The 24,374-nt window shown below is 39.6% G+C and overlaps 1 protein-coding gene across 3 annotated transcripts in view; it reads left to right on the top strand.

The window, feature by feature from the left end:
• The window catches only part of LOC129207017 (alpha-1-antiproteinase F-like), a 74,267-nt gene extending 52,331 nt beyond the window's left edge, over positions 1 to 21,936 (top strand). Inside the window, exons 1-6 of one of the 3 annotated variants that reach the window (XM_054827318.1) lie at positions 561 to 809; positions 9,781 to 9,848; positions 11,788 to 12,433; positions 15,904 to 16,174; positions 19,025 to 19,172; positions 20,367 to 21,936. In XM_054827318.1, the coding sequence (XP_054683293.1) occupies positions 11,800 to 12,433; positions 15,904 to 16,174; positions 19,025 to 19,172; positions 20,367 to 20,555 (1,242 nt within the window). In that variant the 5' untranslated portion in view covers positions 561 to 809; positions 9,781 to 9,848; positions 11,788 to 11,799 and the 3' untranslated portion in view covers positions 20,556 to 21,936. Of the gene's footprint in view, positions 1 to 550; positions 810 to 9,780; positions 9,849 to 11,787; positions 12,434 to 15,903; positions 16,175 to 19,024; positions 19,173 to 20,366 lie in introns of those variants that run through there. The other 2 variants (XM_054827317.1, XM_054827316.1) reach the window with 2 other exon arrangements.
• The last annotated feature ends 2,438 nt before the right edge of the window (positions 21,937 to 24,374 follow it).

Genomic DNA, 24,374 nt, shown 5'->3' with positions numbered 1-24,374 from the left:
CTTTCTCAAGGAACAGGTAAAACCTAAGCCAGTAATCCTGGAACTGATCTCACAACAAAAGCAGGAGCTGCTGTCTGCTTTTTTCCTGTGTTGTATTGTTTGCACTGGAGTATGAGAGCCACCTTGTTGGACGCTATCCTATGTATATTTGCTTGAGTGACCACTGTTACCCTGCAATAAATGAAAGGTAACCTGCTCCTACATGAAAGAAAAGTAGATTAGTGCATTTTTACTGCAAGATTTGAGCATTCATACAGGGACTTATCAGAGAGAATCTGGTGCCAACAAACTCCCAGCCTTGCTTATCTTGCAGTAACCTGTTCTGATTCCCATAGGTTCACGAAACTATTGCAATGGGCAAAATTGTGAACAAAGCTTGTGATATATGAAGGAAACTCCAAGAGACTGAAGCTTGATTCCCTTGAAAAGCCTTGAAAAAGCAGCAACATTTGGTGTTTTCTCTGCTGACTTCACTTGGGTTTAGATTAGGCCCCATCTTTTGTCCTTCAGCCACGAAACTAGGCTGCTGCAATCTTGCAGGGGTTCAGAGATACTGTCTTGAGATTGCACCAGGCTGTGAACAGCTGAAGCAAAACGTAAAGTCTCAACAGCATTTTGCCATCGTGCAAACCATTTGTGAGTCTGCAGTTTGCCCTGCAGACGGTCGGGAAGTGGAGCGCAGCAGGCGCTGCAGTAGGGACTTGATCTAGACCCTGCTGAAATCAGGGAGGAGGGCTCCTGTTGTCAGTAGCTTGCTTGGATGAGGCCCTCTCCAGGAAGCAGCAGCCACCACCAGACAAGTCCAAAATGTGAGTTCCTTTGTATTTTTTCTGTCCTGCATTTGCTAAAGCTCCTCCTGCTATAGTAGCTGTTGCGGAGTGTCTCTTCATTTAACAGCTGTTGAGCAACTGTTGGTTTTTTCCTTCCTTTCATGCCACAGCCCATTATTAAGCAACTTTTAAAATACATACATACATACATAGATCTATAATATATACATTCTTCAATGACTGGCTTGTACATTGAATTGAAGAGGTAGAAGGACACGTGTCTGTGGGAGGTTTCGGTCTTGTTATGGTCTGAAGAAAACAAAGTTGCTTGATTTTCTGTTTTCTTTCTCTAGAAGGTATGTCTCTCACCTCGTGATGCTTTGGAATTTTTCCTAGCAAATTCACATTTCTGGTATCTACGTGTCTTAGTCTTTTCTGTGGAAAGAGGGTTTGTCCCAAATGCCACTCCGTCAGAGAGACCTCTTGCTGGGCTGCTCAGGCACACGTTTGGCAGATAGAGGAGGTGACAAAGAAAAGTGCCCAGCATGATGAGGTGGTGCCTATGCATGATGCATGCAGGATCCGAAATGGAACATCCTGTTTGTGGAGCAATGGATGTGCCTAGAGTAAGGATACCGAATCCTCCGACCAGCAGTGAAGTGGGAAGCACAGCATTTGTGCTGTGCCGCTGATCTGCCATCATGGCTCTACAGAACATCCTAAGTCAACCAGCTTTCCCATGCCCAGTGTCGATGCAGTTATGATCTGTCTGCTTCCAAAAAGGTCTAAAGGCATATTTAGCTTTTGAAGATTTTCATAGATTGCTGCCAAAAAAAAAAAAAAAAAGCACTTGTGGAACAATTGAGCTGAATCATTTGGGGCATACACCATCTAGTGTGTGTTAAATGGCAATTATGGTGAAGGCCATTCCCTTTTCATTTAGTGCCACAGTTGTAACTCACACTGCTTCTCCAGCGAGACGCATTTCTGTGTCCACTGAGTTAAACCATTATAGGTATGATTTTCATCGCTAGACCTTTTCTCCCCACCTTGGACATATTAGCCTTCTAATGGTGTTGCAAACAGTTCCAGTCACCCAGAACCAGTTTACTAGTTATGCTGACTAACCAAGTTCAGTACATCTCTGAGGTCCTTTGCCTTTTGGACATGTAGCTCCCTCTTCCAATATCATTACTATTGGTTCCTGTTGTTTATTGTCCTAGAGCTCATTTTCTTTGGGCAATTGTCAACATTGCCTAACAGAAGCCTTTTCAGGAAGAGCAACAAATCTCTTCCTTTGTCTGTCTGTCTGTCAGAATTTGAAAGCATTGTTTAATCCTTAGCATATATGTCCATCCTTGGATGGTGATCTCCATAGATCACTGAACATATGCTCATTATGATCATTAATTTCTTTTATAAGTGTGATTTTCGTCATGATCATGAAGTGACAGACGCGCCCAGCATCCTAAATAAACAATTTAATTTCCTTAGAGTTGTGCAGGCCTACAGTTCCCTTGGCTGTAGCTTAAAGATGTTAAAGGCATTCAGACTGATTGTTTTCTGCTAAATTAAATATCAGCACATAACAAATCCCATTTTGCTCATTTGTTTGCTTGTTGCTAAACAGTGCAAAGTCCAGATCACAATTTAACTTTTCAGCCTGTCAGAGTTGAGATAATGGAGTTCAGCCTTTTGAATACAACTGCAAATAGTTGCAATAGTGTAGCTGGAAAACAGCATATCTCCTGAACAATGGGTTGGTGCAATGGACCAGTAGAACAACCACATGGGCAGCTGTAATATTTCACCCTAAGGCTATTTCACAGGAATCACTGAAAAAAAATAGATATTATTTTTCCAACCAGTGTGAATAAATCTTCACTTGCAACTTTCCAGAAGGGAAGAAATTGCTTCTTGCTGAGGTATGAACTGTGCCCTGCTAAGAAGTATGTTCATTTAAGTTCAAATATGTCCCATTGAGAGGTCACCTCTCAGATCTAATCTGCATTCCCAGGGAATGCTTTGCTCAAGGACACATGCTCAAGATTTTTTGCAGTTGTTTTGTCTCATTTCCCTTTCCAGTGAGATCGTTGCTCTAAGACTGGAAAGCAAGGGTATAATATATATTTACAGATCCTGCTTTCAGGAAGAAGTACACTATTTTTCCCCTCCATTTATTTATCCATACCTCTAATTCACACATTTCCTTAGTGTGCATCAGCTTGTTGCTGCAAACTTTGAATTTCACTTGTGTGATTTCCACTACCCAAAGATTTTCTTTAGTTGCAATTTCAGAGTTTTTAACATCACATGGGTCTGTGCACCAGGATCCAATTTACAATGAGCAATGACCTTTCTGTTTTCTAATTGCTAGTAATTCATCTCCTGGTGCAATGTTGTCTAGCGCTTCTATGAATAATGCATTTGAATTAATAGTCAGAAAGGACAAGGACCTTACTATGCTATACAACTGCTGTGGCTTGTAAATTCTTCCAAAGTTGTATAATCAATTGCATTTTTGCTTCTTTTTTCGTATTGTAACATCTGTATTGCCTTGGGCTGGTTGTTACAGGAGGCATCAAGAGCTAGTCTTGCCATATTTGCTTACTTTCTCAGCGTATGTCTACTCTGTGCAAAGCAGCTGTTTGCAGAGATATCTAAGGGAGCCCTGGATGAGCTAGGTCAGGTATCAGAAGCAGTGGAGTCATGCAGTGTGGCACCCTGATACAGGATGTCTTTCTGATTGGAGTTCCCATTTTGGTAGTACTGTGTATTCCCATGCATGTCTGAGATGGAGCATGCAAGGTACTGTCTACAAGATTAATTCGGGACCGCACAACTTCCCTTAGGGCAATGTTGGAACTACTACCTAGGGCTAATTCTCAGTCCATTCAGAACTCTCTCTCTGAGCTTTTCTATGTGTTAAACTCCATTCAGAAGGATTTTTTGGATGAGAGGGTTGGTGCTTGTGTTCAATTTGTGCAATGTGATGTCATGCTAGACACCTAAGTTTGTTCTGAATAAGCTGGCATGAGTATATGGCAAGCAACATGCCGTGCAGAGGTCAATTGTCACATTTAAACAGTAGCACAGCTACATCAGCATAATTAGCCTGATGACTAGCGGCCTGAACAGCAGTCACTGCCTCAATTGCCTTGCTTTCAGTTCTGGGACCACCAAGGAGTCTGTTGCACAGCATAGCAATCTCTAGGGCTAGGTCCCTAAATGGAAAAGTTTGCTTTTCATCCCTACTTTCTCACAGCTCTTTTCTTAGTTTTATTTTCCCTTTGGTCCCACAGTGAAAAGTCTCTATGTTTCAGTCCTACAGTACTTCTTGCTTTCTGAGACACAGCTTCTTACTTGCCCTCCTCAGTTTGTAATCTCTGTAACCGCATGTCTAGCAGAAGTAGTTTGAGAAGGTAGCATGCTGCAGTTTAGGTTAATCTGTCATGTTTCCCCTCTCTCCACCCCCATGAGAACTGCTTATGGATCAAGCAACTTCAAATATACCGAATGAACAATAGTTGGTAACTAAATTCTTACACCTGTTTCCAGGTAATTTAGGTAATTGGTACTCAACAGTAGTCAGATAACTCGGCATTTAACCAAATGCATCAGAAATTGATCTTGTCCAATTAAAAAAAAAAAAGGATCTCATGATGACTGTCATCTTCTTCCCTGGTTTCTGTTCTTTGTGCTGACAGAGTAAGCTGCTGTCTGCATGTTCTCCATGAAACAGCTGTTGATGTTTCTTTGATGATATGAAGTGCCTTGAGATTTGATGAAAAATGTGCTAGGGTCTGGTGACTGAGTGAACACTTTTTTTTTCAGGTGCATGTTGCTAGTGTCATGCAGGGTACTATAGTTTGGGATTGCCACTAGTCTGGCTGTCTGTGCAGGACACAAAATTCTTTAGTTTTGTTTATTTTAAGAAAGCCATTCTCAACGGAAATCAAATCTAGAGAGAGGAAGTAAGAAAAAAGAATCAAGATATTCTTGGGTTGATTGTCTGTGTATAGTTTATTAATTTAATGTTGAGAATTTTCTCTTTGTGGTCAGCTGTGAATCTCATTTTGAATATAGGGGGATTTTCTTCACTGTAGTGTTTTTGCCTCCTCATTTATTTAAAAGGTCAAGAGCTGGTGATAAGGACTGACAGTAGAAAGCCACTAACCTTGGTGTCTGCTATCAAGCTGTTAGTGTTCTGGGACAATGAGACTGTTGAAACTAAGAGGAAAAGAGTATTACGCAGATTTTCTCAGCAGACAGAAACTTAAAAGCTGTAAAATTTCACCAAAGGCAAATCAAAGAAAATTTGCAAGGGCAAGCCATTAAAATTGCAAAAATTACGAAGTATGGGACAATGATTCACAGACAGCTTAGAAAGAGAAAAAGGAAAGGATCTTTCTTTTGTAGCAGGAAAGTCATATTTAACTGAAGGACGTGCTGAGGAGGAAGGGAGCTAATTTCATGGGAGAAACAGTTCCCTGGCTTTGAGGAGAAGCCATGAGCAGTACTACTACTAGTTTTTCACTATGATGGTTCTTCAGCTTTCTTGAGGCAAACTGCTACCTACTTCTTGTCCTCACCTCTCCCTCTTCCTTTGCGTAACATTGAAGCTAAAGGAGATGCTGGAGGTGAGGGCAAAAGGTGTCAGTGGAGCCGAAGGGGACCTAGCGGTGAGTCATTTGAGGAGGTGGTAACTGGAATGGTGTTGGTGCTGGAGGGCTTGTGGTGGTACGGGGTGAGGGATTTAAAGGGGCATGAGAAGAGAGGGCTGGAAGGACACTGGATTTCAGGGGAGGGCTGTGTGTGAGGGAGTGAGATTTGGTCTCTGACTTTCCTGGCACCCTTGCTTCTGGCTAGAAAAGCAAGAACTGCCAAAAGGGGAGAGTGGACTCAGGAATACTGTACAGCTCTGTTGAATCCTTTGCAGAAGAAGGGATGTCAGGAGAAGTTGGGTGGGATCCTTCCCTACCTCCTCTCCAGGGAAAGAGAGGTGGGGAGCTGGGGGGCAGGGAGAGAAGAGCTGCCAAGCCACAGGTACTTCTGCCCTTCTCCTGAAAGGTGTTCTCATTTCTGACAAAACACTGCTGGCTTTGGGAATAGTGACCTAATTCAGGAAATGCTTGGAGTGGTGTTACAAGAGAGTTGCATGTCTTTACATACAGTCATGCATTTCCAGTGATACGTAAGGTATCACTAAGTGTATCTAGGAAATGTTGAAGAGTAAATTGTGTTTATTTGCTTGTGACTAGCACAGGTCTTTGAAGAGTGAATGTAGGCAAAGGGCAACTTTGAATCTGGAGGCTCTGAAGAAGGAGGAGATTGAAAGTTAAGGGAATCATTGACCAGGATGCTGGGGACATACATGTGGGCTGCTGTCTGTTCCATTGACTGATGAAAGAGAGGATTGAGAGATTGAGAAAGACCTTTGGAAATAAAAATGAGACACTGAAGGAAGAGAACACTTCAGCCTTTGGGGGGTGTTTGTTTGTCAATTGTTTGGGGTTTGTTTCCCTATAATTTTTTTAAGGGAGCTTAATATAGGCAAATCTATTTGATTGAACTCAAACACTGCATGCTGCTGAGACTCTAGCCCAAATGATGCTGTCAGGATGATGCTCCCAGGTGGAGAAATGCTTCACATAATTTTGGGACCAGAAAACATATAGCTATATGCTTTCTGGAGATGCCAGCCCACTTCAACCTATCCCAATCATCAAGACTTTGGTGAATTCTTCAACCTGCTTGCTGTGTAGTGTAATGGATTCACTGGTAGGAAATCCTGGGACTAAAGGGATTGTGAAAAGTCCCATAACTAAACGGAGATGCCTTGGAGTGTTTTCTGTCTCTGTAGGTCATCTTTAATAGTGCTTTATCTACTGAGCAATAAGTTTTGAAAAATTCCTCAAGGTCTGAACCATTTATAAAAGACAGCATTTTTGTTATTGTAGGGAAATAGGTGTCCTAAATCAGATGGGTCACACCGTACAGGTTACATAGGCTGTACACTCTCCCCTATTACATTTTCAGGAGAAAGTGCTGCCAGCTCCAGAAAAGTATAACTTAATATAAATTTGTTTTCCAGTTCCTGTTGCCTCCCTTTTTAATTATGGTTATGAGGAAGTGCTTTAGTTTCAATGGGACAACAAATTAAGAGATTCTTCCATCTCTTTGAAGGTATATACACACCTGGTATCTGTGGTTAGCACAGGCTAAGGAGAGGCTCTGGGGCCTTGTTTATGCAGTAGAATTCCCTAGTCATGCCACCAGTGGTTACTGGATATAGCAAAGAGATGAACCTTGCATAAACAAACCTCTTTCAGCTTCTTTGCTCAAAGCAGATGTATTTGCACTAAATTTTGCCAGCTGGGGCTTAAGCACATACGAACAATTTAGTGCTAGCTGTGTTAAGAGGCATGGGAACTTTTAGAAAAATCCCCAGTGTAGATAAGGGAATTTCCTGTTCACTGTCCATATCATATCTTCAACACATGCAACGTTACTCTGGAATATCCCAATCTTCAAAATTGAACATTGGCTGAATTGAATTGACTGAATTATTTGTAAATCAGTATTCTGCTTATAGTTATGAAATAAATGATTGTTTATAGTTGTTGAAGCTTTTTCATCATATACAGAAATTATGCAGTTGGGTGAGGAACCTTTTCCTTTACCTTTCTTCCTCTCATGGCTTGACAGTGGAAAGACATGAAAGACAAATTTGGACTTTCTTTAATACTAGTGTCCAGAGATACACATTATTCATATAAATTGATCCTGTATTGATTTTTGTCTGCTCTTTCCAATCACAGAACAGGCTTTTCCATGTTCAGTAGCAGGCTTTCTCCTGCAAGTGTGCTGAGGTGTGGTCTAGGTGTGTTCAAATCTAGCTTAGTCATTCATCTGTCACCTTGTCATTAGCATGGCGTCTATATTTAATTGGGCTTCCTTCCTTCCTTCATCAGAAATCAGTTTTTATATACCATGAAAACTGCAGCCCATTATTAAAAGTTAGCTCTAAGTGAGATTCTTGGCTCTTATTTATACAAGAAGCAGTGAAAATAGTATCTCAAGTACTCTTTCAGATGAGCGCTATGCATGAAGAACACATGATGTGTAAGCCCAGTATACTGCCTCAAAGCCTTCTATTTCTCAAGCTTTAGTTCATAACAACTTGTTTAAGAGGGGTTTTTTGCAATCTGTTGAGTTGCTTGATAGGTCATAATCATCAACAACTTTCACTGGTTGCATCTTTGCCTCCCAGAAAATATTGCTGAGTTATTGTTGTGGTTAGTATTTCAATTGTGCTTAGAAACAGCATTGAGATCAGCATTCCATCTATTTTGTGTGTAGTAAGGGTTGTTCCCTCCCCGAAAATGCTTGCATTTTGGAAGGAAAATGAGAGAAAATATTATCCTAGTTTTAGAAATGAGACATGAGGTGCTGTACTTGGGGGTCTGGGTGTCCTAGTGGACATCAAGTTGACCATGAGCCATCAGTAAGCTCTTGCAGGAAATGCAGCCAACAGTTTGAGCTGCATGAAAAGCATCACCATCAGATCAAGGCAAGTGAACCTTCCTCTCTACTCATCCCTGGTATGCGCATCTGGAGTGCTGCATCCAGTGCTGGGCTCCCCAGTGCAAGAAGGATGTGGGCATACTGGAATGACTCCAGTAAAGTGCCACAAAGCTGATCGAGGGATTGCAGCATCTAATGTATGAGGAGAGGCTGAGAGAGTTGGAACTGTTTAGCCCAGAGAAGAAAAGGCCCGTGGGGATCTTACCAATGTATATGAATACTTGATTTTTGAGAGGAGGAGTAATGTAAGAGATAGCCTCTTCTGAGTGGCATCCAGTGACAGGACAAGGGGTAATGAGCACAAATTAAAATACAAGAAATTTCATTTAAATGCAGATAAAAACTGTTTTAGTGTCAGTGTCGTCAAACACTGAAACAGGTTTCTCAGAGATATTGTGGAGTCTTCATTGTTGGAGTAAGTCAAAACCCAAATGGACACTGTCCTGAGCAACTCACTGTAACTGACCCTGCTCTGAGCAAGGGGTTGGACTACATGGTCTCCAGAGTTTCCTTCTTCAATAGTTCTGTCATTCCGCACCCCAGCAGTCGTGGGAGTTTATTGTAGTGAGTAGAGCAGAGCACAGGATACCAGATTGTCTGATCTGACCCAGCTGAACTTGGCACATGATCAGAGGGGCCTGCTCCCCACGTCCCAGATCACAAGATAGTAATCTGGTCTAAAGACTTGCTCTATTTAACACCCATGTTCCTAGGCTTCCGCCCCCTGTCCCCAGGCCATGCTTGTAACAGGGATCACCTGTGTGCGATGGCATCCCAGCCGCATTCCTTCTTCCCCAGGCGCAGGGCCATGCAAGTGGCCCAGGAGTCGCTATCACAGTTCTTGCTGCCAGCGGATTCCCTGTGTGGGAGTGGATAGTCAGGCACATTTACGGCAGCATTTGCTAATGTAGCAAAACAGTGTTTTAAGACCTGCACCTATTAGAATCATCACTGGCTTCACCTGGAGACAGTCAAGCCCAGGCATGGACATGCAGGAGACAAGCAGGCTAGGTCACAAAAATTCAGATTGTCCCAGTGCATCAAGCCTTGTCCTCCTGCCTTAGCGGCAGCAACGCTATAGTCACTGGAAATTATGTTCAAGCTATTTCTCTGTAGTTACTACTTCTGATGACTCTCTTGTTCATAAAATAGTAGATTTGGGCAACTGAGATGTGTATGAATGTTTGATATTAAGAAACAGTAGGTTCAGTTTGAGAAAAATTGGTTTGAACCTAACCAGGGCGATCAGATTGTCATGAATAATAAAAAGTCACGTGTGAAACATATATTCAGCAAAGTTAGGTGTCCAGTAAAACTAGTTTCAACATTGTTTGCACTACCTAATCTCTAAAATTATAACGTGTGAGTCACAGCCCTTAGATGATCTTAACCTTTACTAGAGGATACCCTGCTTTGTGTTCAGCAGCACAAACAACTGAGCAAGGACCTGTGCAGACCTGGTGAATACAACAGGACCCTTTTGTCTGTACCGTAAGTAATGCATTGTTTTTTCTGTGGAAAAATTGTCAAATGTTTTATGCAGGACAACAGTTTCTGAATAATCAATTGAGAAATGACCATGTTCATATTTAAGTTGCAATTTAAGGCTTTTTGTATTGTTTTATTACATTTTTGTTGTGGGTTGTTTTTTTTTTTAATAAAAAGATAAGTCCTCTGTGAGATAGGCATATTTGTATAGTATAACTCTCTTCAGGAAAACTGCATCTCTAAATGTTTTAGAGAGTTAAATGACGTAAATGGATGATAATAACAAATGTAGGGCATGAAATGAAATGGAAGTGGGAACTTCAGAATTTGTCTCGAAAGCTTCTACAGAGTTTGGAAAAAAGGAAACTGTGGATAGAGGTAAAGGCTAAAAGAATTAGAGTAAGAGTGATAGTGGAGCAAGTCACAAACAAATTAAAGAGCTCAGATTTAAATGTGTTCTAGATATGAAAGTGAACTGTCTGAAAGTGGTTTGTCATGGGGCTCAGGCCCTTCCTAACGATAGTAGTATTACTATAACCATGATATTCAAAGGGTGTGAATTAAGGAATATTTATAGCATATATTATTAAAGCAGAGATCATCATTCTGAGTTCACTAGATTTTGGAGAACCAACACGCTGGAAAGTGGAGAACAGAAATGTGGGGTCATGGTAGGAGCTGATAAGGATTCAATGATTTTACAAGGCACGAGAGTCTGAATACAATTTCTCATTGCAAATCAGAAACCTAAGATATTTTTCCCCTTTGAAAATCCTTACCTTTTCCTTTAGAGAGTACTTTATAAAAGATTCTGTTGGTAGAGTGATCATATACCACAGTAGGATGTTCTGGATTTCCAGATATTCCACATCTTTGCTTCCTTCTGTCTGTTGACAAAAGTTGTTGAAACAAGTGTGGTGCAGTATTAATTTCTAGAGTTAAGAGTATTGCCATATTAAAAGTTTCCATGATGCTCTAGAAAAGGCTTTCCTGTTCTATTGGTATATTTATATCTTTGTTCCTCCAGAATTGACTCATTCATCTTCACATTTTACCATTGCAGCCTTCTCTGACAAAATCACCCTTTGCTATCTTTCTGATGATAAGCAGCATGATTGTTCTAGAGTTTCCTCTTTTTTTTTCTTTTTTTTTTTTTTTTAATATTTTTAAGTGAAGCCGGACATGCCTTTGCATGCAGCAGGCACACTTGTTTCCATTTGCTGTTCTATGTACACACTCATTTTCCCTTTCTTAATAAGCAACACTATTTCCAGGGTCTTGATAAATTCCTAAATGCTCAAAGCATATTTCTCTCTTTTGTTAGTTATGTGGAAGTGTGTTTTTTTTTTTTAAAAATGGTGCTCAATTGTTCCAAGCTTTATGGAATCACTGTAAATGGTTATCACTTCCTCTTTAACAAGTGCATTTACTTTCTCTATGATGCCTGCCTATATGTTTACATGCAGCCCATGCATAAATGTGTATTTTAATTCTCACAATGGAGGAATATTGTGCCTTTCTTCTGCTTTGAATTTTCACTTGCTAAATTTAACTGACTAGCTTTGACTGGTTCCCTTACTTTCTGCTCTATAGACCTGTACTTTTGACTTACAGTTTTTTATCACTTAAAGCCACATCAAAAACAGAACACTAGAAACAAAACAGTTTCAAAGGAATTGTAGCCTAACCTTAATGAGGGCGTATTTGGTATTACTTCATTCCTCTTTAACTTTAAATTTTATTCTTTCATAACTTCTTCAGTAGGTTGAGTAATTTTCCAGAGTCTGCTTCCTTGAAATAGAAAGCTGGTATCCCTGAATTCAGATGGCTTGGAATCACTGGTACCAAGCCAGCTCTGTGCAGTGAAGGGATTGATTTATTGTTAAGCACAAGGTAAAAGAATTTGTAAGCCAAATGTCATTTTTATTTTCTTCTTTTGCAGAGCTGTAGAAACATGAAGATGTTGTTTTTCCTGTGTCTTTTAATTGTTGGGATTCATTCCAACAGTTATTGCTGTGAGCCTAATCATCAAGGTGTGAGAAACCAAAATCAAAGAGGCCAAGAAAACCGAAACATGCCACAGCAGACTGTAGGGAACAGTGTTTGTCGGTTCGCATGTTGTTTCTACAAAGAGATTTCTTCTCGTGAAAACAGTGGGAATATTTTCTTCTCCCCTTTGAGCATCTCTACTGCCTTTGCAATGCTGACTCTGGGCGCCAGATCAGACACTCTGACACAGATTCTTAGGGTCCTTAGCTTTAACCCAAATGAGATTTCTGAAAATGAAATACACGAAGGTTATCGTCAACTCATGCAAATGGTAAACAGAAAGAATAAGGGGTTACAGCTGAATATGGGAAATGTCCTGTTTGTGCTTGACCGACTGAAGCCACAAGATAAATTTTTAAGTAATCTCAGAAACTTCTATGAAGGAGAAGCTTATCCTATGAACTTCAAGAGGGCTGATCAAGCCCAGATAAAGATCAACGAATATGTCGCAGAAAGAACCAATGGGAAAATCAAGGACCTCATAAATAACCTTGATCCACTTACTGAAATTCTCCTTATTAGCTATATTTATTTTAACGGTAAGATATACATATCATATTCTCCTACTTCATACATTATTTACTCAGGTCAGTCTTGGACTATGGTTTTGCAGATGGACTCATATCTTATTTTCCTTTTGGTCCTCAATTACACTTGATTATAAACAAAGATAATGGAAATTATGTTCTGTTTGACACCGATGATACCTCCTAGCAAAATTTATGGCAAATTTTCCTATATCTTTTAATATGTACTTTTCTTTCCTGCTGAAGATTAAGTGAAGTACACTTTGAGGAAGGCATCTCTATTCAGTAAAGCATCTAGTCCTATACAATCTACTGCAATTTAAGCACTTTCTTAAGTGCTTTGATGGCTAGGAATTAATTTGAAACCCACTTTAGCTATTTTTTTGTTTAGCAAGTTCAGAGTTAAATTCAAAGAACACCGTTAAAGTAAAACTTAGCATCTTACCTAAAAGAGAATATGTTTACTCCATAGTTCTGCTGTTACTGAGATGCTCATGTATCCAAAGCTAAACATGTAACAGTACCTTTAGTTTCACACTCACGTTCTCCTTTTTTTTTTTTTTTTTTTTTTTACTGATAGTATGGCTGTAGTCCTGATGTGTCTAGAGGCATAGGTTTTCAACCTTTTTTTTTTGATTTGCAGATTCTAATATTTTCCAGTGAAGAGGTGGACCCACCAGTATCAAATACAAGCCTAATGACAATAAGCTTGTTTTTCTTAATTAACTTGTGCAGTCTGCTTAGATACAGTCTACAGATCTTCCCAGAGCTTTTCAGACTGCTGATCTAATGAGAAGAGGAGCAAGGCTGTAAGGCTCAATCAGTGATCTAATAACAGATACTGTGTCTTCTTTCAAACCTTCTCTCTGTTACTCATTTTATCCTATTCTGACAACAGAGCAAGTATACTCAGAAAATTAATATTCTGTAATTTATCTGACAAAATATCATTAAGCTTTTTAATTGAAATGGAGGAGACGTATTAGAAATGCTATTTTTTAAAAAGAAATGCTATTCTTTTAAAACTATTAACCTGGATGCTTCCACTCTCCTCCCCAATATGAGGCTTCCCCTGAAAGTTATTCAAAACCCTATTTTCATTTTGTTTTGCTCTTTATCTGTGTCTCTGCTCTTTCTGTTAATCTCTGAAGATCTGGCCACATCTAAATGGAGCCGTTTGGAATACAGATGATTGATTGATGTTTCTTAATTCTCTTGAATACATACTGGTTTGTCTCAAATAATGTTTTCACGATAGGCTTTTATTTAGCATCAGGTACATCTTTCAAAACAGGCAAAAAAGCTGTTGATTCTTCTTTTACTGAAAGGTGTTTGGAGAAGGAACAATAGATTTAGTAGCACAAGGGGGACAAAAGCCTGAGAAACCCTGTATTAAAGATCACTTTGTATTACAGATAACTTTTACACGTTCTAAAAATAAGTTTTGTTTAAAATTAGATGTTTGTTCTTATAGCTGAAATGATTTCCCAGCTCCTCCAAAGATGGTGGAGATTCAGGCTTAGCTCTTCAATTTTAAAGAAAATAGATTAAAGAATAGCATTAATAGCAACAATAAGAATTTTTATCTTGAAACTGAGAGTAGGTTAATGCTAATTGATCTGGAGGCTGGGATTAATCTGGAGAGGATCTCTAAAGCTCAGGTACCTCTATAACCAGTCTATACTTCTAGGCTCTTGTCTATTCTCTGTGCATTACAGCCTTCCTTGCACAGTATTGGTGACTCTCCCCTTCCCCCCCCCCCCACCTTTTTTTGTGGTGTAGCGTAGTGTAGAAGTCCTTCCCTAAGGACAAAAGTCTGGCAATATTTTCCTGGCTTTCAGCCAACGGGCACATGATTCCACTACAGTACGCCAGTCCCTCGTCATGCCCTAGCCAAGCTGGTCACCACAAAGTATCGTACTTCAAGGTTCATTTTTCCACTTAGATGCTGTGAAGCATGTGAGAAAGATGCCATCCCTCGAAGGCAGCATCCTAAGAGAGAGGAGAGCATAGGAATAAGAGTTCCTCTGAAACAGGAGGAAAGGATTAGTGAATATCATCTCTGTCTAATCTATGTGTTAAATCCTAACATCCTACTCAGTTTTTAATCAAGCAAAACTGTTTCTGAAATCAGTGGGTGTTTTCCCTGAGTTGAGAACTAGATAAAGGTTGTTTGAGTGTTTCAGGACTTGTGTCATTCATGTTTCTGTGATTCATTCTGCTTTTTTTTTCCTTAAGCATATCAAGGCAGAAGTCCTGCCTGCTATATATCTGATGATAGAAGAAGTCACTGTTAATGAAGAAACATGAGTAGCAACTTTTCCCATTTTCAGAGTATTGACAGTTGTCAAGTTATATTTTCAGAGCCCAAGACATGCGCTGTCTCATTTTACTCTTTCCAAATACTAAATAAGTGCTGTTTGTGTCTATTTCACAGATGGTGGAAACAGCAGATGATAATTATTTCATTTGTACCAAGCTGCCTAGTAATCATTGTTCAAATAGAAATCAGAAGTCAAAAGGTGTTGCATCTTGTTTCATGTTTTTCTTGATGGTACTTATTTTATGTAGCATCGTGACTCTACTTTTGCCCACTCAATTTGATAAAAATTAGTTTTATTCTAGAAGGCAAAATTTACTACAGAGCAACACCTCTTTCTTAAAAAAAACAAACAAGCAAAAGAAAAACAACCAAACAACAAAACAAAACAACCCTACTCCCCAACTTTTCCTCTTTTTAAAAATCTACTCAGCCTCTGAAATAGATGAGGTGGATAGCTGGAATTTGGCTTAGCAATTCCTCTCTGCTGAGGACAAGAATCTTTCAGAGTTTCAATGTAGACATTTTCTTTCACTATGACTAAGCGAGGAGCTTTTGGAAATTTAATATTGTGAGCATGACAGTACAAAAGGTTTCTGGTTTTGTTGTTTTGTTTTGCTTTTTAACCCAGAAGTCTGGTAGAATTAAGTTCTTCATGACTTTATTGGCCATCAACTAAAGTGGCATATAAAACCCTTCTCTCTGCAAGTAACCTGAATCCTTGCATTTCTCTGGAGAATTCATCCCTCATGTCACCCTTCAGAAGTCTTTTTTGGTGTGGGAATAAGGAAAGGAGAGAAACTTTCTTCTTCTGAGCTGTTCTTTAAAGGCTGCATCATGTGAGGTCTTTATAGGCTCCTTAAAACTGTTGTCATAGGGGAAAATTGCATACTAGAATTCTTGGTGTCTCATCTAAATGAAGGATATTGCAACCTGCTGTAAGATCTGAGGGAGTTTTTTTACATCACACTCTACCTACTGTGTGTTGCTATTGAATTATTCTGGGTATTCAGTACGATCAAGTGCTTATTGCAAACTGGTTTATCTTTGAAGCTGATCCAGCTGTACCAGTTCCTGTCATCTATGAATAAGTCCTATGGTGATATGTCCTATGGTTTCATGTCCTCAAAATATCCTGTAACTCTGTCTCTTGTATTTCAAGCTGAATGGGAAAAACCTTTCGATCCAAAATATACTAAAAAGAGCAAATTCTTTGTGGATGGGAACAAGGCTGTTGAAGTGCCGATGATGTTTGGGATGGGCCTGTTCAAGCACGGCTATGATGAACAGCTCTCTTCCACTGTGGTGCAAATGGATTACAAAGGAGGTGCTTCGGCTTTTTTCATTCTGCCTGATCAAGGAAAAATGAGGAAGCTGGAGAAAAGACTGTCTTGTGAACGTATGTCAAGGTGGAGGACATTAGTCTCAAAAAGGTAAAATTCTACAGTTCTTGGTTCAGATGGTAGGCAAGGAGACACATCAGTTTCAATCTGCTGGGCTATGCCACAGAATCAGGATGCTATTTTTAGTTCTGTTTTAATCTACAGAAGAATTCCTACTGACCAAAGTTGAAATCTGTCTCTGGTGTCCCTGTGTTTTCACATTCAGTAATGCACAAAGTGAAAACCTTCAAAGCTTTAGGACTTTTGCTGTTTCCGCATATCGTTTCCCATCTTCAACTCTCCACAGCCCCCAGTTCTCTGTCTTAAGACCTTTTCTCACTTTTTTTTGGGGGGGAGGTCTTCTGCCTTCTCCTATTTTCAAATAAATTCCTACCACTTTCCTTCAGCCTTTTTTCCTGTCTCTTGCTTCCTTTCTGCCTATTACAGTTACCAATAATTGCACGTCTAATGCTGAAATAACAACTTTCATTTGGCAATTGTGAGGATAAAGCTCAGTGATAAGGGTATAGAGCAGCTGGCACATCGCAGGGTGCTATATTCAGGCTCTCTGAAGGCTTAGAAAGGCAAACCTGGAATAAGCTACACTTGCTTCAAGGTAACTTTGAGACCAGATGGCAGAAAGTTTATATGCTTTCTAAAACCAACTTTAGACTCCTTCCATTCAGTGTCATGTGTAGTAGTAGCCTTTGATGGGACAAAGAATGTGTGCAAGCAGAGGCACAACATCTTTACAGAGTCAAGCCCTTGTGTTCATTCATGAATCTGATGTGTCATGTTAGATACCTTCACATGTACACATTTAAAAATTGTATTTTAAATGGTCAATTCTGAAAACAAAAATGGCATCCCAATACAGAAAACCAAAACTAGTGTCATGCTCTTAACTCTGATTCACTGTTAAATCTTATCAAAAGAATCTATTTTTTTTTTAAATTAAAAAAAGACAGAAAAAAGTATGTAATTCTCTGTGCACCTTCACAGTTTTGAAACTTCTGGGAACAGTTATGTGCTTTGTGACTACAATCACTATAGGACAAATAAGATGGTGAATCAAAATACTTATGAATCATTCTTGTCAAAGAAACACAATTGCCTTTAAAATCAACACTAAATACAATTGGGAGGATTTATATTTCCTCTCTCCATCCTCTCCCCCTTCCTCAAACTGGAATAATCTACCTAAAAGCCATGAATGGGAGATGTAAATCTGATAATATAAAAAGGCATCACTGTCAAAGATGAGCTTGTTTTGTACAGCTCCCCATTTTTCATCATGACAATTCTCTCCTGCAAAACTAAGGACACGAACTCCTCCTTTTCCAGTTTTCAAAGCAGCTGATCGCCATTGCTATTATTAGAAGTCTCTGGGAGGTCTTAATAAATGGGTTTGATGTAGGATGTGGAATGATTTAAGGACTGTGGGCAAGCTGGTTTTGTCCCTGTTTCTCTGTCTGCAAACACAAGTTGCAGAAGGATTGTGAGGAACATTTTTAATTACTGTTGGATGCTAAACAGGGGATAGTGCCAAAGTATTGCCAGTACAGGCAGCTGAGATCTATTTAATAGCTGAACTGTGGAGAAAACATCACTTTCTCTTTTGGAAAGTGCATCCCAGTGCTTCCTGCCTGGTTGCATTGTTGCTGTGTGCCTACAGCTTTCCCTTTCCTGCATGCTGAAAGCAAGTGGGGCTTGTGAATGAGTGACTTTATGTGATAGCAAGACAGATAATTCAATGATAGTTGCATCCTCCCTTGAGACAGCAATCAGCACAGTCAAAAATCAGGCAGAAGTAAGAGATCAGCAACCTGTTATCAGTCCACTAGCACTGTCATTTTTGGGTACCAGCCAGACTTGGCATGAGATGCTGTGCTACGCTGGAGGTATGGGCCCTTTCCTTCCCACTTGTCCACTGGATGACTGGCTCTTTGGCCAGCTCCATTAGGTGTTCCACATCTCCCTGACCTGAAACCCTGGACAGTTGTTCTGGTTTCTCACCAGAAAACAGTAGCTACTGTCAGCATTATCACTAACCTCTGTCTCATTATGCTGCTGCTAGCTGTAAATGTTCAGTTTAACCTTTGAAAAGGAATTGTTAGATCCTTATTGAAAGAGCAGGGAAGAAATGAGTCAGAAATACAGAGCTGTGATTAATTTATGGAAAGCAACAAATGATTCACTTCAAAAAAATTAATAAATCAGACATTGGTCTTGACATAGAAAAATAAGTATCTATCGACTAAGTATATTCTGTCAATGTGCTTTTGTTTTTTACTTTGTCATCCATACAATCACCACCACATATTGTCCTGCTCCATTGGTATACCTTTTTGTTTTCTCTGTCCAGATTTATATGATAAACACACAAGGCCAACTTTTTTTTTTTCCCCCAAAAGTAACCAGTAAACTTGGATGTGTTGGATTTTTTGTGTCCAGCCTGAGACTCCTAAAAGAATTATTTTTTTCACAAGGTGAATCCTCTGCATCCTCAGTAATGGGGCATGATGAAGATACTTCCAGCAGAATGCACAAATTATCACTAACTTCTGAAAATGTCAGATGAAGATCCTTAGGGAGGTACATCTGTACTGTTGTGCTGAATGATCACTGGCTCAATTCACTGTTCGTGTGTTGGCTTACTGCAGATTGTGAGCCAGCAACCGACAATCCTATCTTCTCAACCAGCATTCCAACATTGTTATAAACCCTTTTTTCTTTTCCCCAAATAAATGTCACTATACATCTGCCATGTAAGCTAGAGAGACCCTGCAAGCAAAATGTCTTTGGGGAGAAAGCAAAATGAGTTTGTCTCTTGGGAGTCTGTGTTATACTGTGATATCTGATCAAAAGTTTCACCATATTCTTGCACTTCTTTCCTGGCAGCTCAGTAAATTTGTATCTTCCGAAATTCACTCTTTATGGGACATATAACCTAAAAAATATGTTATATAAAATGGGCATCATGGATGTATTCACTGATAAGGCTGACCTGTCTGGGATCACTGGGCAGCCCCAGCACCGAATTTCCCAGGTAAGTCATACTGGTTTTTGCTTTATAGGCCCATGGTTACTGATACTTACATCACTTTCTTTACAACTATTCATGATGCAAAACTCATGTAAAGAGGCTTTGCTTCATATGAAAATGTGGCTCTTGACATACAGAGCATTTCACCCGTCATGCTTGCACTGTCAGTGCCATTTAGTTGGACCAGGTTACAACTCTGTAATTTGTTAATCTAGGAGGCCTTTTTGATCTGTGTGAGGCAACCTTATAAAACAGACCTGACCAAATCGTCAGCCCTACACACCTGGGTACCCTCCTGCAGCGTGTTGTTACAGTCATTACATTGCTGCTTCTGTTTGTGTCTCCCCTCTTTAGCCTGTCTGTGGGCAAGTAGGGAGCTGTAGGACATATTACTGCTTGTGTTTTATGGAGGGGAGAAGAAAAACACTGCTTGCTTTTAAACTGTTTGGGGGGAAGGAAAATGCAGTTATTAAAAACATTTGGCTTCAAGCCTATAAGCAATGACTCTCATTAGTGCCCGGCCCAGGCAAAAGCTACAGATAAGTCAAACTTCAATGAACCTAAAGTTAAAAGCTGACAATCAGTGCAAATTTCGTTGTCTAATATGAACAAAACAACTACCTTCATGACCTCAGGTGGAAGTTGGTGAATTAAAATCTGTGAATGTCTTGATTTTGCAAGCTAAAACCTACATGTTTCTCTGCTCTTGCTCTCCATTTCTGGCCCTTCTCCTTTGCTCCCATTTTTTCCAAGACATTAAGGAACATGGGAAACATAATTTCAGGATGCTATTCATTGTGCTAATCTGCATGTTAATTCTTCAACTATATGAACTTGTAATAGACACTTAAATGTGATCTTGCTCTGTTAACCTTTATTCTAGGTAACCTTTATCCATAGATCTGCACAAGTGCGAGCAAGGAATAAGAAAAGAAACGTAGCAAATGTTTTCACTAGCAGGGACACACTCCTACACCAGGGATGATGGGTTTTTCCTCTCTGGGGCTAAGATAGATATGCTGCATGTAGCTTGCCAATTTTTTTTTTTTTTTCAAATGTTGCTCTCTTTGTGAAGTGGACTCACACCTGTCCATCTGATGCTTGTTTCTTACCAATAACTTCTTCAGGCACTTTTAGCTTAAGTTCTTATCTAGGTGACTGGTTTTGTACCTCCTTGACATGTCTGTTTCTTCACAGGCTATTCATAAGGCTGTGATAAAGGTGGATGAGACTGGCACCGAAGCAGCAGCTGCCACAGGCATGGAAATAGTGCCTATGTCTGTTCCAGTTACCATTACATTCAACAGGCCCTTCCTAATGGTCATAACTATGGAGAACAATATACTCTTCATGGGAAAAATTGTGAACCCTCTGAAAAAAGATTAAGTTGATGTACAAATTAGGTATGCGGTGATCACCACTGTTAAATCAAGTGTTTGACCTGATGAGGATGGCATGGCTATGGAGGGCTTTCTCCACCTCTTAACTGATGTTATTCACTGTTTTTTGTAGATGAGACTCTTCATCAATTTAAGTTGTCATAGCTGCATGTTTGTTTGGGCCTTGTTTTTTTTTATTTTTTTTTTTTAAAAAGAAGGTTGCATTCAGGCAAAACTGTCATTAGATCTGGGACAAAATAGGCCTGTGTGATACTGACAGCATAGATACATCTTCTAGCAGGGAAGATGAGGAGCATGTGGGTGGAGAGGGTTGTGTAAGCCTGCTTCTTCACTCACGGCTGCCTTCTCACCCTTTTTTTGCGTTGACTGACAAATGGGTACAAGTTACGGCACTTTACTACTTGTGCCCATTTTCCTACCAACATGAAGTTCATATCTAGCATAGATCTTAACATGCATAATGCTTACTACCTTGCATAGTACCATTGTTGTCCAGTGAGTCTATTACATCCTTCCCTTCCAGCTGTCGTCCCAGCTAGGCTGCTGCAAAGGGGTCCCAAAGAAGGCGTGTTTTTCCCCCGCAGATACATACTGGCCTGCCCACTGTTTCTATGAGAGTTTATGATCCAGACTCATTCCAGGGCAAATGTTAGAGAGTCTAAAAATTGAGTCTAAGAAAAGAAGAGGTAGATCAGATCTCTGCAGTTCAGAACCCTGGAGCCAGCCTTTGTGAATCAGGTATATAGCTCAGAGCAGCCAAAAAACTACTTCTAGCCTATGCCTGCACCTAAACCAGCTTTTAGAAGCCCCCAAGCAGCAGGAAACACAAGCCATCTCCCCTTGGTGCCAGTGCCTGTACCATTACCATCTGGCCCTGGGAGATTACCCATGGTAGTAAGCACCATTCCAGTATTGTTTGTAGGATCAAGCACCCTACCAGTAACACCTATACCCCATCAGTGACACTTACCGTGTCTCTTGACATAACCCCTTCTGTTCCCAGACTGTCCAGCAATACAACATTGGTACTCTATTTCTCGTCCGCTTCATGGTTAGTATAGACACAATATTATAAAGATCTGTTTTCACTATTAAGATACACAATACTAAAAGTCACATTCATAATGCACATGCTTATTTATTTTTTCTTGTTTACTTTCCTATTTTTTCTTCTATTTTTCACAACATCTATCAGTATTTTATTTCTTTGCTCATGTTCATGGTATATATCTGATCTCTGGTTGCAGGAGGGGTAAATTATTGACTAAAATGGGTTAGTCTGTTAATAGGTATTAAGCATTAACACCAGTCTTTGTACAGCCTTGAAATTTGCAGACAAATGTACTATGGTAGAAGAACGACAATGAATAAACATGACATTAAAAAGTTTCTAATTTTGCTACTTTATTTCTATAATTCAGAGTTAAGATATAAGTATGGTTCAAGCAGGTTTTTTAACTGGTGTCAACAAACAGTTTTTAATATACTGCTCATATACATTAGATCAGCATGGTAATGCCAGTAATGAGAAAGCCCTCTGCCTTTGGCGAGCAGTAAATCCCTGTTCAGCATATAGTAGGTTATCTCTGTTAGGAGGAGAATGTTTTGGGAAGGTTAGCCATTTCTTTGATGCAGAGATGTTTATTTCAAAGGCTACAGACAGCATGCTGCTTCTACTCTATTAGTGTATAGCTTCGTATGTGTCTCTCATCATATCTCCTAAAAAGCTCTTTCTTGACTCCCTCTAATAGCTATGTTACCAGTTTTGGCATGTGTGTTGAGCTGTGGTTCCTGTTATTCCATAAACAAAATATAGGCCATCTGGATCATACTTTTTTTAATAAATTGTGACAGGGAAACAAGAAAAGTGCTTAGAAGCAATCAGCATTTTGTAGAGGAACCCACTTCCAAATTAAAATCACAGTGAAGAAAAATTAATGTGTGGCATTCAAATTGGGCAATAAGGAAGAATAAATTTAGCATTTCCCAAATTGAAAACTAGATGTACTCAGTTGGTTTTCATTTGTCTTTGACTGCATCACTGAATCCATAGCAAACCTTGACAGAGGGTACTTTTCTACAGGTTCTTACAGATCTTTGTAATTTATATTGATATGGAGGCACTGCAGATCTTGCTAGGTCACAGTTTTCTGACATAACCAGATCTTGCAGCTTGCTTTCCTGTAAAAATATACAGTAATGCATTTGGATGTAAACCCAAAAAATCTAACTTAAAATGGAAAAAAATGGGGCATATTTACACAACAAAGTAAATTAGAATTAAGAAGAAAAACTTCAGAAAATGGAAGTCACGATTAAATCGGGGAACATCCCCTGCCAAAAAGAACCACCCCACAACATTAAATCTAAAACTGTAATAAGAGAGGACAAGGACAGCTTGGAGAAAAAAGCAAACAAACAAACAAACAAAACCCAAACAAACTTGCATAAGTCATAGCATACAATAATATATACTTTATCAAAGACATCATAAACCTGCCAGAGAGCCTGAGGGGCCAGTAGATGGTCAAAGTGTTAAAGTGCTCAGTGGGGCAATGGCAAAACAGAAAAGCTCAATCCATTGCACATGTTCTTCCTTTGCAGTGGTTGAGCCTGGGCAACTATTTCAAGTTGGACTAAAAGAGAAGAGTTTTTAGAAAAAAAAAATCAAAAAGCGAGTAACAACAAATTGCCAGGACTGTTTAGTATGCATGCAGAAGCTCTTAGCTGTCTCAAGAAGAAAAATGTTAAGCTTTCCCCTGTGATGCATCAGTTAGACTGGTCTCTGTTCCAGAGAAACAAGAAGTGACACACGTGACAAGTTTTTAAAAAAAGACGCGAGTGAACATGCAGTGAATTGCAGAACAGTTAGTCAGGCTTTGGTATTTTGGAAACTGTAGAATTTATAGTTGTATGGATAAGTATGACAAAACATTGAATAACTAACATGACTTTACCAAAGGATTCTTTGAAAGAGTTGATTCATGTGTCAATTACAATGGTTTGCATGATATATGTCACATACTTCAGAAAAAAGATAAGATTCCTCAGTGAAGGATCTTAAAAAAACCCCTAAGCTAGTAGGAGAGGGAGGACCTTTATAAGCAATAAATTCAGACTTATGTTATTCAGAGAAGTCAGAGATCACGTAGGAATTTAATGAATTGTAAGAGGACACATTTTGCTGGTGGTCCCACCTTGTTCATGGGTAAGGATTTCATGGTACTAAGTGACTGGCTGATAAAATGGCAGAAGAAAATTACTGTCAATAAATACAAACCAAAGAATACAAGGAAAGAAGCCCTGGTTTTATATATGGTGTTTTATATATGCCTCTTAAGTTAGACATTGCCATTCAGGATAGTGATGCTGGATAGGCCATTGAGTATGTCATCTCCACGCTCAGTGCTGGTCAAAAAGAAAACCAAGCAGTGGGAGATATGAAGAAAGAAAGCGAGAGAAAGAAATGAAACATCAGTGTGCCCCTGTGCCATCGTATGCCCACGCCATAAATACTATGTGCAGCGCTGGGTACTGAACTAGGTGAACCTTTAGTCTAAGTGTGGCCGTTTATATGTGTGGCCTTATAGGATAATGTTATCTGTGCTTATACTGTGTATCTATGGGCTCAATTAGGAGACAAAGCCTAAGTGTTTATTTCCTTCAGCTATGCCCGAGGGTGTCTGAGACAACAGTATGGGACTGGCAGCTAAAAGCATTTTTATTTCCTGAATTAACAGCAGCACTTCTATCAGCTCAGTGGTTCAGTAGGAAAGAACTAAAACTCAAAGCCAACTTACGTGAC

Source organism: Grus americana, chromosome 5, assembly GCF_028858705.1.
Source record: "Grus americana isolate bGruAme1 chromosome 5, bGruAme1.mat, whole genome shotgun sequence".
In the NCBI taxonomy this organism is placed as follows: Eukaryota; Metazoa; Chordata; class Aves; order Gruiformes; family Gruidae; genus Grus; species Grus americana.
Note: the sequence above shows the minus strand (reverse complement) of the source record. Positions and strands in the feature narration are given on the sequence as shown.